The sequence below is a fragment of the Calidris pugnax genome, unplaced genomic scaffold (assembly GCF_001431845.1).
Source record: "Calidris pugnax isolate Ruff unplaced genomic scaffold, ASM143184v1 scaffold14, whole genome shotgun sequence".
In the NCBI taxonomy this organism is placed as follows: Eukaryota; Metazoa; Chordata; class Aves; order Charadriiformes; family Scolopacidae; genus Calidris; species Calidris pugnax.
The window spans coordinates 2082993-2095360 of record NW_015090793.1 but is presented as its reverse complement, the minus strand read 5'-3'; the positions used below and the strand labels follow the sequence as shown (position 1 = coordinate 2095360).

At 41.1% G+C, this 12368-nt stretch overlaps 1 protein-coding gene across 1 annotated transcript in view; it reads left to right on the top strand.

Moving 5' to 3' along the window:
* Window positions 1-10563, top strand: part of CRMP1 (collapsin response mediator protein 1) — a 55238-nt gene extending 44675 nt beyond the window's left edge. The window contains exons 10-14 of the mRNA XM_014936022.1: window positions 2206-2347; window positions 3969-4139; window positions 5345-5524; window positions 7673-7838; window positions 9542-10563. Of these exons, the coding sequence (XP_014791508.1) occupies window positions 2206-2347; window positions 3969-4139; window positions 5345-5524; window positions 7673-7838; window positions 9542-9633 (751 nt within the window). The 3' untranslated portion in view covers window positions 9634-10563. The remainder of the gene's footprint in view (window positions 1-2205; window positions 2348-3968; window positions 4140-5344; window positions 5525-7672; window positions 7839-9541) is intronic.
* The last annotated feature ends 1805 nt before the right edge of the window (window positions 10564-12368 follow it).

The window sequence follows — 12368 nt, the reverse complement described above, 5'->3', positions numbered from 1 at the left end:
AAAAATCCTTACACCATTCTTCCTTTGCAAGTGTGCAGCATATTGCTTCTGCCCTTTTCTACAGAAAGTAGATTTTTCACTGAGAAGATGAATGTATAAAAATCCAGCACGTCTCCAGGGGTTTGCAGATTGGATTTGCCATGTGAGATTTGGTCCTGGTTTCACCTGTGGGCTGTGCATCTGAGCTAGCTTTCACCTTCCATGGTGCACTGCTGCATTATTGCTGCTGTGATAGGCCATCTCTTCTGAACTAGAGATAGGAGACCTTGGTGCTTCGTGGAAGATGCAACCTGCAGTGAAAACCTTGTTTACAGTGAAGAATAAGAGGATGAGGTATTGATGTGGCATTTAAAGATACACGTATGTCCACTGTTAGTTCCCACCACTCCCTCGTTTTGGAGATGTTTTCCGTGGTGATCCCTTCTTGTCTCTCAGTTTTTTAGTTGATCTGATGCTCACCCCCATTTGACAGTAGAGTGTATCTAGACAGTAGAAGTGCCCATGTGCTTCACCAGGAGGTGTTGGGTGGCTCTCAAGCAACACGCTTCAGCTTCAGAAGTCTTCTGATGATTAGACAGGGGAGCGTAGTGCATGTCATTAAATGTCAGAGGAGAGGAAGAATGCAGTTCAGAGGAAGCAACTCCTTTTTATCTTCCAGGTGCAGGAATTAAGAGCATGGTGGAAGAATCGCCACATAACCTCAGGGAAATTGGCAGTGATAGAGGGCCTGGCTGTGACATTCGTGTTTTCATGGTTTTATTCATCAGAGCATAGAAAGGAGAGAGAGGATAAGCCACAGGAAGGTTAGCTGACAGAAGAGCAACAAAAAGGAAGAAGCGGCATTGCAATCTTGTGTTAGAATAAATGAATGTTTAACTGATGGATTTGGTGTAATCCTATAGAGTAACACCAGGCAGTCATTAATAATCAGGAATAGTTAAAACATAGCTGACTTTGTGCTATTGAATACATGGGTTTGGCTTCTGCTAAAAACTGGATGGATGGATGGATGGATGGATGGATGGATGGATGGAAGCATGGTGAAGAACAGGAAAAGAAGCCGAAGGTTCTTCTCTGACTGTCAGCAATCATTAGGGCTGACAGCCCAGAAAATTGCATTAGAATTACTGATGTGTGAGTCTTTTTCCTCTCTGTACTTGGCTATTTGTTAGCTTGCTGGAATCTAAATTTGTGGACCTGAGTCATTCAGATGTTTCAGAGCTGAACTTACATAATTAGTTAAAGAAAAGGATGACAGGCTTTTGGGGACGTCCTTCTGGAGTGATACAAGAGAAACAGCAGTGTGTTTTAATGTGTTTGACTCCTGTAAGTTTAATCAAGACCTAAAAATATCACTTGTTTCCTATGGATATTGAGGAACCTATCTTTTTTTTTTTGTGTGTCTCTATTTTTGCAAGATTCTGCATATTGTTCATTATGTTCTTCCTCCTTATTCCCAAGAGCAGCTGTGATCGAGTTCTGAAATTTTCTCTAGGCTGAAAAAAATGACTTCTTAAATAAAAGCATTGTTGTTTGGTAGCTCTCTTTGTGTTTTACTCTATGCCTTTTGCTGTGTAAGACCTTTAAGTTAGATAAATCAGAGCACATGTTTGACTTGCACTTTGCCTTTCTTTGTTTAATTAGAAGACTACCTGACAAATTTCCTTCCTTTTTTATTTTCATGGGTCTGTTTTGGAAAGTCAGAAAAAAATACTGCTGTAAGAATTGCAAGAAAAATATATGTGCATGAAATTGAATGAAAAATGCATGTATTTCTCAGGGGAGAAATACAGGGAAACAAGCTTGATGCTTTGCACCGTAAAATCTGCCATTATTTTTCAACGTGGTTATGCATTAATTTACCTCGAGAGTGGCAGACATTTCATACAAGCTTCTGATCATATCCTTAATCCTGGAATAATCCTTTGTCCTGGTTAGCGGGCTTGTGCCTGATCTCTGTCGATAAGCAGCTGGAAACCCGAGGGAGCCGTAATCTGGGAGTTGAGGGTGCTCCTGGGGGCAAGTGGAGATGTCCAACGCCATTGTTGCTCTTCAGTGATCTGTGGCCAACACGTAAAGGCTGCTGACATGATTTACAGCCTCTGCCTCTGGTGTGTAGGCTCAAAAGGTCCATTCACAGCTGGTCTGAGACCACGGTAACCTTGGTGAGGCCTGGTCTAAACCTTCTGTGTGTTAACTCCACAGTGGGGACCTGCAGGTGACGGGAAGTGGACATTGCCCGTATAGCACTGCCCAGAAAGCCATTGGAAAGGACAACTTCACTATGATACCTGAAGGGGTCAATGGAATTGAGGAAAGAATGACTGTTGTCTGGGACAAGGCTGTAGTAAGTAATTACTTACTTTTATGGACTAAAAAGAAATTGAGCGTTGGCTGAATAATGAAAGCCAGGAGACTCTTGGCCAGTACTTAAGTGACTTTCTAATATATTTCTGAGAATTCCCTGACAGAGAGCTACTATGAGGTGAATTGTTTATTTCAAAAACCTTCTCCAGGCTGTGTTTCACTTTTGACAGTGCAATACCATCGCGTTTTATTAGACCTGGGGCATCACAGCCTACACCACTCGGTTTTCCAGTGGTGTCAGAGCGGATGCTTCTCAGAGATGCAGGATCTGGAGCAGTTTAATGATTTTGAAGTGGACCCCATGTAAACGTGACGAATGGATTGTTTGAATTTGGGAAGTGTCTCATCGTTTTTGAGAAATGGCAAACGGATGGCAGCCGAGCCTGAGGCTAGGCCTTAAAATGCTTTGAAGGAGAACACTGCATGTAATTCATACTGGCATGTTTTGCGGTGGGGTGCCGGTATAAGTTAGCAATTTTTCAGATGGTTCCACGGATCCTAATATATAATGATACTCTCCCTCCTTTGTCTGTCTTCACACACACACACACACACACACTCATTGCCTTACACCGCATTGCACTCACATCATATTGCAAACTGGGAAGCAGTAGTATTTACAACGCTCTTGCGAGTACTTCTCCCAGCCTGTGTTTAATAACCAGGGACCTCTATTGAGATTCCAAGCACAGAAGCAGCTTCAGATACCTGCCCTGTAGGAGCAAAGCGGAGAAGCAAGCCAAGTGCAGCCAGACAGGGCTATATCCCTTCTGTTACCTCCCGCAAAGGGAAGGAGCTGCAGCAAGAGCTGCAACATGGGGTTTCCATGCGATAACATTCAGTCCTGGACCACTGAGTAGCTTATATTCTGCAAATCTCATGTTTTGCCAGGCAGGATATAAGTGTTTATTTAATATTAAAAATTTGTTTGGCACTCATGTTCTTCCTTGGAATGTTGCTCTTCCTTATTACCAGGGAAGACTCCAAAATATTCTGCTGAAAAATCAAAATGCTGCTGTGTACAGCTGCTATTAAGCCATCACTGGCTGTATAAAAAGTTCAATTGGTGGTGACATTTCTCCAGGCAAGGACTTTATAATTGGGGTTGTATTACTTAGATTTATAGGTTTGGTAATACTAATAGTAGAACAGACTTAATTTGCAAGAAATGTTTCTAGAAGAGTCTGAATCTTGATCTTTTATTTAATCTCATAGTACTCATACAAGTTTTTCTCTTTTAAAATCATTAAAACATTTAAATGTAAATTATTAAGACTAACAACAAAACTAGTTGGGCATCAGTGTTTTAGAGAAAGAGACCTTAGGTAACCGACCAACCTGAGGGTATCATCTGCATTCAGGTTTGATTGGCTGTTCTTTGGGGTGCCAGGAGTAACACATTCACTTATTTGAAACTCCCAAGTGATGTGCCTTCTATAAAATCCTGCTTGACCAAACCTCTGTTTCATGCACCATCACCATATATATATATATATGAACAGCATCCCTTCCCCTATCTGTCTCCCTGATCATGTGTTACTCTGAAGAGTAGTAAATCCCCATTTTATAAGCTTGTTTTGCTCAAGTCACATTGTTTTTAGGCCACAGGTAAGATGGACGAGAGCCAGTTTGTAGCTGTCACCAGCACCAATGCTGCCAAAATCTTTAATCTGTATCCAAGAAAAGGCCGGATTGCTGTAGGATCGGATGCTGATGTGGTTATTTGGGACCCTGATAAGGTGAAGACTATAACAGCTAAAAGCCATAAATCGGTAAGGAGAAAAGGAAAACCAGCAATGAAAAACAAATGTCACTGTTGCTTTTCAAATGTTGATCTAATTCATGTGAACACCAAATATATGGGATGTAGAGGAGTGATGTAACTGCCTATTCCTATTCTGAAAAGGGTAAATATTGTAGAAAATGCAAGTGTTGAAATCGTGCATTGGAAGCACTGGGATCAGGAAGGATTTCTTTTCTCTCTGCATATACCATTGCACTATCTTTTGCATGCGTGTGGCAGATCTGTAACTAGGTGTGAATCAGCAGGTCTGCAGCTGAGATTAGTAGGGATGTGATGATAAATTTAGAAGCAGCTCACTCACTTTTTTTCTTGCCTGAAAAGCACCTGGTATTATAAATCGCATGATTCAATCAACAATATTCTACATTATGACATGATTAAATATTTTGATAATACAGCTCTGAGCAGCTTCACGGCTGGGAATTTCAATTTAATTCCAAAGCTTTGCTGCATGCTGCTCTGCCCTTAGCACAGAGTGCCACTGACTCACAATTGCTTTGATTTTGACAGGTTTTATCTTATGTGTTGTATATCTCTAAGTTGTTATCTACTGTTCGGTACTTTGGTCTTCTATATTGGGGGATTCTTCCAAGTGTTTTACTGGAATATGACTTATATTAAAAAGGCATAAACCTTTAGAAACCTTTAAAAAGTGAGTTTAGGTGATTCAGTTTCTGTTTCTCTGTCTTGGGATCTCTCTGTGTTTTTAAAGAAAGTGATAATCACCTGCCCTTTGACAGTCATTCCCATTTAGATTCAGGCTTTGATGATCCTTTCTGGGATTTTTTTTCAGACAGAAATATTTGTGCTGTCCCCTTTGAAATTCCCTTACATAGTCACAGCACATGCATGGTGGGACCATGTCCTCTGAGAAGATTTTCCTTCTTATTAAGGCTATTGCACTTCTAGAGGCACTGGATAAATATGGAAGGTCCTCAAAAACAAATGAGATAAAGCTCTGCTGGAAAGTGAGCAATGGAAAGGAAAAGTGACCAGAGAGATTCTTTAAAATCATTTCATATTGAAATGCATTGCTTTTCCTTCAGACGAAACAATTTTGTACACCTCTTACAGGCGGTTGTTTAACACCGTAACTACAAATGCACATTATAAGTTACTGACTGAAAGAGATCTTGTACTGAACTTGCAGTGACTCTGTTGGTTGATCCTCAGGCCGTTGAGTACAACATCTTTGAAGGAATGGAGTGCCACGGTGCCCCACTTGTGGTCATAAGCCAAGGGAAGATTGTGTTTGAAGATGGAAATCTGCACGTAAATAAGGGAATGGGCCGCTTCATCCCTCGCAAACCTTTCCCTGAATATCTTTACCAGCGCATCAAAATCAGGAATAAGGTAATATCTGATACTATTTATTCTTCTTTATAGCCATACACTCTTGGAACCACAGTAGCACGTGGGTTCTTATTATTATTGTGTTAATGAGTCCATATCAGATGGATTATATATGACTTGTTCAAAATGTGACCAAAAAACTGGTTCCTCTGCAAGTGTGAACGGATGTAACTTAATGAACACCATGAGCTACAGTGGGTAGAGCATGTAATTACCAGTTGTGCATAATTGCCTCATGTCCAGCTGTGCAGGCTTTTGAAGGGAAGTGGAAAAGTGCTAGAATTTACTTTCAGTTAAAATTCAGGAAAAAGATAAAGCCTCTTTGAGAGGAGGGTTAGCCAGAAGAAAAACAGAATTTTAAATTGTTACTATGCTTTGCATACTGAGCAGCCACACTGCAGAGAAGAAAAGCATGAAAGCCAGAGATACTCAATATATTTGGCATCTCTGAACTGCTGTTGGTGCATTTGCTGAACTGTGGATTAGCAGCATTCACGGCTCAGAAAACTTTTCTTTTGTGTTTAATATAAAGCTTGGGAAATGACCAAGATTACGAATGGGTCACTTCTGGTTTTGAATTAAATCTGTGCTCCTCTGTTGAAAACCAATTGGCTTGGTGCTAGTTTGGGGTTACTTGGAAATTGCTTTTTGCCACTGAGCAAGAAAGTCACTGTGTGAGCACAGGTAGCAAGACAAATTGATTTAAACCCATATTGTCTTCAGCCAAGAATATATCATAGCCTGGGGGGATGGCAGCTGAAATGAAGTCTATGAGCAGGTTGATAGTTTTTATCTTTCATCATTTGTCATACAAATTCTGTCAAGTTGTGGGATACAAAAAGTCTGGTCTTCTAATGAGAAAAGGCACTGCAAAAATCATATGTATCTGCAAAAGTTTTGCAAAATACCAATCAGTATTGCAATTTTTTTAAATTATCCACTTAGATGACATGGGCCTCCTCTTCACACTCACCTCTCAAGTGTTTAGCACATGGGAGTGCTATATAAATTAAATTACTATAAGCTGATAATTATATATAATATAAAAATATATATTAATTATATAAATATCATTTCAATAGTGAAAACACCACTTTAAAAACAAGTATCAGAGAGTGGTGTCTTATACCAGGAGCATGCACAAAAGTAACTGGACTGACTTGCATCTTGCAAGTGGGCCTGGATTTTGGGAAAGACCTTTGATTCTGGATACTTGGTGAAAGGTCTGCAAAAGGACCGAGAAAAGGACTGATATTTTCGCTCTTGCAGCTCCCCCTGCTGCCTGCCAAGAGGAAGGGAGAGCAGATTCATGTCCGTGTTTCTTTTCCCACTGTCAAATTTTATTGATTGGAAATATTTAGAGAAACCCAGTGATGGTCATATCAGCCACCATTGGAATATGTCCCTGCACAACAAAGGAATATAATAAAAATGTGTCAAACAAGGTGCTGCAAAGTTCTAACTGGCACAGGATTGCAGTGTAAATTTATCTCTGGAGTAAGGGCTGGTGGCCCAACTGAAATCTGAGCTCAGATGGGAGATACTGTATTGACAAATAATGAAAGATGGGTCCCATGCCACAGTCCAGCCTATCATTGCTTTTCTAGTTGATGACAAGAAGTGGAAACTTCTGAAATTTTAGTTTAAAAATTGCCACGGCCTTTCAATGAGTTCTAATGAAGATAATGAGGTACCTGAAGGGGACGAGCACAGAAAATAGGGATTGAAGCAATTTCACTCCCACCCGTGTTGTAGGTATCACCGGTCTCCCAGCAGCCAAAGTGGGATCCCTGCTGCACAGCCTCTGATTGGAGAGAGGAGAGGTGGTGGTGACTGATCTTACTTAAAATCTTAGGTTAAAATCTGAGGTCAGACCTGCTGTTCTTTTGAATCCCATCTCTCCCCATTGACAGTGAAGGAAGGCTAATAAGGATCCCTCTCTTATAATTTTTATATATAAAAATATGAGGGAGGAAGATTTATAATTTCCTTTATATATATATAGCAGAGTGTAGTTTTGGTGACAGTATAGATGTGATTGCATGCTATAGCTCTGTGCTCAGTGGTCTCTGCCTATAGGCAGGAGGATCATTAGGGAACGTTACCAGAGCATTCAATGTCTGGATTTTCATTCTCTTCTTGATCTAGGTGGGAGGACTGCAAGGAGTCTCCAGAGGAATGTATGATGGGCCCGTGTATGAAATCCCAGCTACGCCAAAATACCAAACTCCTGCACCCTCAACTAAATCCTCCCCTGCCAAAAACCAGCCCCCACCAATCAGAAACCTCCATCAATCCAATTTTAGCTTATCAGGTAAGTCAGCCTGACTTATCAGAAAGGTTTTAAAGGCATGAGCATGGGTTATTGGTGATAAATTTCAGTTATAATCTCTTTAATCAAACACAAAAGGATTATATATACTCACATGCATATACTTAGATAGATGTATGTATGTACATATGTGTTTTTATACGTTCTTTCTCTAGATATATTTTACTAATTGCCCAAAATGTTTGCAATTTACATTTTTTTCTGCATGTAGTCTTTTAATATTATTTACCTGGCCCATTACAATTAGCTGAGTTCTCTGATTGATGTAACTGAGGCCCCTTGGTGGTAGGTACAGCTGATGGAATTTGGGTCTCTGCTGCCCACCTGGCTCAGACATCAGAGATTTCTTTCTTGCTGCATTACCAGAAGCTGCTAGATGTGGACACCTCAAGTGTCCTTGTCCATGATTGGCAAAGCATGTGCAGAAGCTGTTCATACACAGATTAGAGTATTTCTTGTCCTCTTTACTCTTGGTGCCCAGAACATTTTCCATGGTACATAAGACACAGACTGGAAAATCATCCTTTGGGGTTGTTGGAAGTAATTCTTGTCATTTGAAGACAATTAGAAGTGTATCAAATCCTTATACTTCAAAAGTCTACAGGCCAATTGGTAAATAAGTGCCGCCTTACGATGTTGTGAAAGTCACTGGATTTTCTCCCCTGTGTGAGCCAATGGTGGAGTTTTCCTCCCTGAGAGATCCTGTCTTTAGAAACTCAATGAAACTTATGGAAGAAAGCCAAAGGAGAGAAAATATTTAAAAATCCTTATTGTGAGATGAAATATATTTTTGCCTGTACTCCTGGGGCCATGGTGAGCACATACACATATGCAAAGCTATATAAAGCAGAAAAAGTGCTTAGAAATTTGACCTCTAATAATAATAACTGATAAATGGGGTTTTCATAAGCATCTGAAGCTGTGGTTTCACAATCTGCTGCTGGATCTAGGTATGACCAAGGCATCTAGTGGTATGAATTTGATCCGAATCAGGCAAACCCACATTACTGTGTTCTTTGGAGATTAAGCAGAACCAGAGACTACGACAGCATTTAAAATGATCCTATGCTTTTATGGTAGTCTTACATTGCCTTCAGGAAGCTGAGTGTGATCAGACAGTATTTACCCTGGCAGAAAGCTTGCTGTCACCTGAAGCTTAATATTTCAGCATTTTTAAAAGCAGTTTGAAGTGGGCACGAGTTTACATTAGCTCAATCACTAACATCACATCTACTGTCCTGTCGTCCCATGGACTCAGTGGGGACAGGTGTGATAAATGAATGAGTCAGGTTTGAAAAATCCACTCCGCATATATATGGTTTTGGTTGGGTTTTTTTCCTAATAAAAACAGTAATATTTTCTGTCAGGGTGTGATCTCATGAAGGGAACCCAATCAGTAGGTGGGCATCCCTGCATGGGCTCTTCAAGTCAGTGGAAAAGAATCCCCCATGTAGGGTAAGCATCAGCCTGATCCCAAACATTTCAGCCTACACTTCTCATTGAAGGCAACTGGAGGTGGGCACAGAAATGTGCCTTGGAGGCCTGCTTAGCACTTCAGTCAGGAGTTGATCACCAGCTGATGGTGATGTGAGGGGCACCTAGCTGGAACTATCCGGGTGACATCTCACCACTGATGTTTTTTTCCTTTTCTTATCTTTGTTTCACATTTTTTTCTCTTGCTGCAGGAGCTCAGATAGATGACAATAACCCACGCCGCACTGGCCACCGCATCGTGGCACCTCCAGGTGGTCGCTCTAATATTACCAGTCTTGGCTGAAAAATGATGATGGACAGAAACACAAGGATGAAGGCTCATGGGAATAATGTCCGTTCCCTTCAGTATCTGTGTTATTGAACCCACAGTTTTATTTGGTACTAATGGAAATAAAAAATGAAATGTCTTTCTTTTTTTTTTTGTATAGGAAGAGGTGATAATAGTGTGGTGTGTTTGCTTGGAACTACTTGCCTCACAATTGTGCTTTCATGCCATAGTCACCTTAAAGCATGGTGCTTCCATTGCCCCTTTAGTGACTACAGGTTTTAGCTTCGTCTCGTAACTGAATGATGGTTCCTTTGCACCCTTTCGCTGTATTAGAGTAGTTAATGCATGTTACTGAGTTATTTATGCAAGTTGCATTCTGTGAGTGAGTCCCTTTAGAACACGTTGCCAACGATTGACTAGACACGATGCCAAGGTTAATGTCCGTATTTGAGAAACGCCACCAAAAACACTTATGAAGGAAGAAAATGGCCATCTTTGAAAGTATGCAGTAGAGTAGTATAAGCAGCTTCTGTTTCATCTTTAATTTATTATAAGCCCAAGAAGCACTTCTCTCAGACACAGACCATTTTCAGGACACGTAATGACAAATGGTCTCTGTAGCACCTGTCTGTTCCCACTCGGTACGTTCCAAGTCTGTGTCCTCCTTGTTTCCATTTTAGACAGAGCCATAATTTATACATACCAATGCCATCGCCACCCCTGCAGGGATTTCTCCACCTGGGCAGTAGTGCTTTCCTTCTGCATGAGATTTTTGGTACTTACAGATAATCCAAGTTGCCGTCGGATTTTTAAAGTTTTTTGTACAAAGTTTTTCCTTTGTAATCACATGCATTTTTACTTACTCTACCGTATCAAGATCTACTAGTCATGGTTCAATTTCTGAATTCAAAGCTTGTGAAATAAAGGAAATGAATTGATGGGTAAGCGTCTTCCTCTGCTTTCCAGTGCTGTTCCTCAAGGATTGAAAATTTAAAACGGAGAAACTCAGGAGAAATTGTCTTACAGGTTGACATCACATGAAAGAAGGAGCCTTCTTAGATCACAAGGGGTGTTAAATGTATAGATGCCTGCACACTAGAGCATGCTACAATCTGCAGTAATTAAACAGAGCTCACAGTAAAAATATACTTACTGTTTACATTGCAGTGGCCTCAGTTTTGGCCAAATGAGACCTAAATTATCTCCCAAGACCTTCAAGGCTGCATCTGATTTGCTTAAATGGTAGTTGATTGCCATCCTCTTCACCTGTGATGCAGAACAAGTATGCAGTGCTCCAGTCTGACCTGTGAGCACAGCTCAGGGGCTGTGTTTGGCTTCATACTGATTTTTCTCTGCTGACTGAACCGGGACAGCGTTCAGGAGCGGCATGAACAAGACGTGCTGCAGGTAAGGTGAGGAAATTGGACTTGTGTTCTGTCTGTGAGGGTGAAGGAGGTGCTTTCTCCCTGTCTTTCTGACTCTCTCACAAACTATGGGAAGTAACCTTTTCTATTGCTTTTTACTTTTTCTGATTGTGTTGCAGATGGTGTGGGAGGCAAGGGCTACCACGGAGGGTGGGGTGCTCTGAAATTAAGCAGGTCAGCAAACACCTGCCTTTGGCCTTCTACCGCTTTGCCCTTGTCTACACTTTAAAGCCACACCAGGAAAAGTCTTGTAGCAGCCCGGTGCTGGTGGAATGGTTTTATCTAGTTGGGATGCTTGACCACCTCACACTGGTCCATCCTTTCCACGCAGCAATACATTGCGTTGGCACAGGGCACTTAGTCTGTGGGACATAAAGGTTTTGGAAAGTAGCCTACTTGAAGCCTACCTGTCATCATGCTCTGAAGCTTCTGTGCTATCACCTCCAGCTTGCCTGGGAAAGGAACCTCTACCCTGGAAAACTCTATTTCGGTCAGCTTGCTCTGAAAACCAAGCAGCAGAGCTGGTTGGAACAACCAGCTTTTCTTCTGGCTTTGGCTTTGATCCGAACCAGTGAAGAAACACTGCAATTCAGCCCGCAGTGAACTGAATTGATTGCTCCCAAAATAAGAGAAAAATAAAGCTTTTCATGACCAATCCTTTCTGCTAAGGATTTAAATTCGTGTTTCCTATTGCCTGGAGAGTGCCCTCATCCCTGGGCTTGCTTTCTTCTTGCTCACTTGGTTCAGGTATTTTATATGATATGAATAACTTGCTCACTTGGTGGTTCAGGTTTTTTATGTGAAGTGAAATAGCACTAGCAGAGAAGCCTGAGGACAACCTGTCCTGGAATAACCCACAGCCCAGCAGGTAAGGCAATCCTGAAATGCCAAATCTCCATCTCCACTGTCCTATTCCAACCCATTTGCTATGAGTGTTGACAGAGCCAGCAGTGGTTCTGGAAATATCTAACCCTGACAATAGAAATAACGGTGGTTTGTGAAACTACGCAGCAAATTTGACATAGTGTGAAAATTTTGGAACTGCTCCTTACAATCTCCTTAGTGATTTTCTTACGTGTATTTGTACAAGTAGCAATGGTTGTTCACCTCTGAGTAGAACTTGTACTTTATCTACGAGGCTTGTCACGCTTGAGGTGACAGAAATGATCGTTGTGTAACTACTATTGACAGATTCCACTTTTCCTACATGCTAAACAACATCCTAAACCAAAGAGCCATTTTCCTACAAGCTAGTCAAGATCCACTGCTGTTAACACGCATTTATTTTTCCCCAGTGAAGTGTGGTGTGTTTGGGAGGCACTTCAT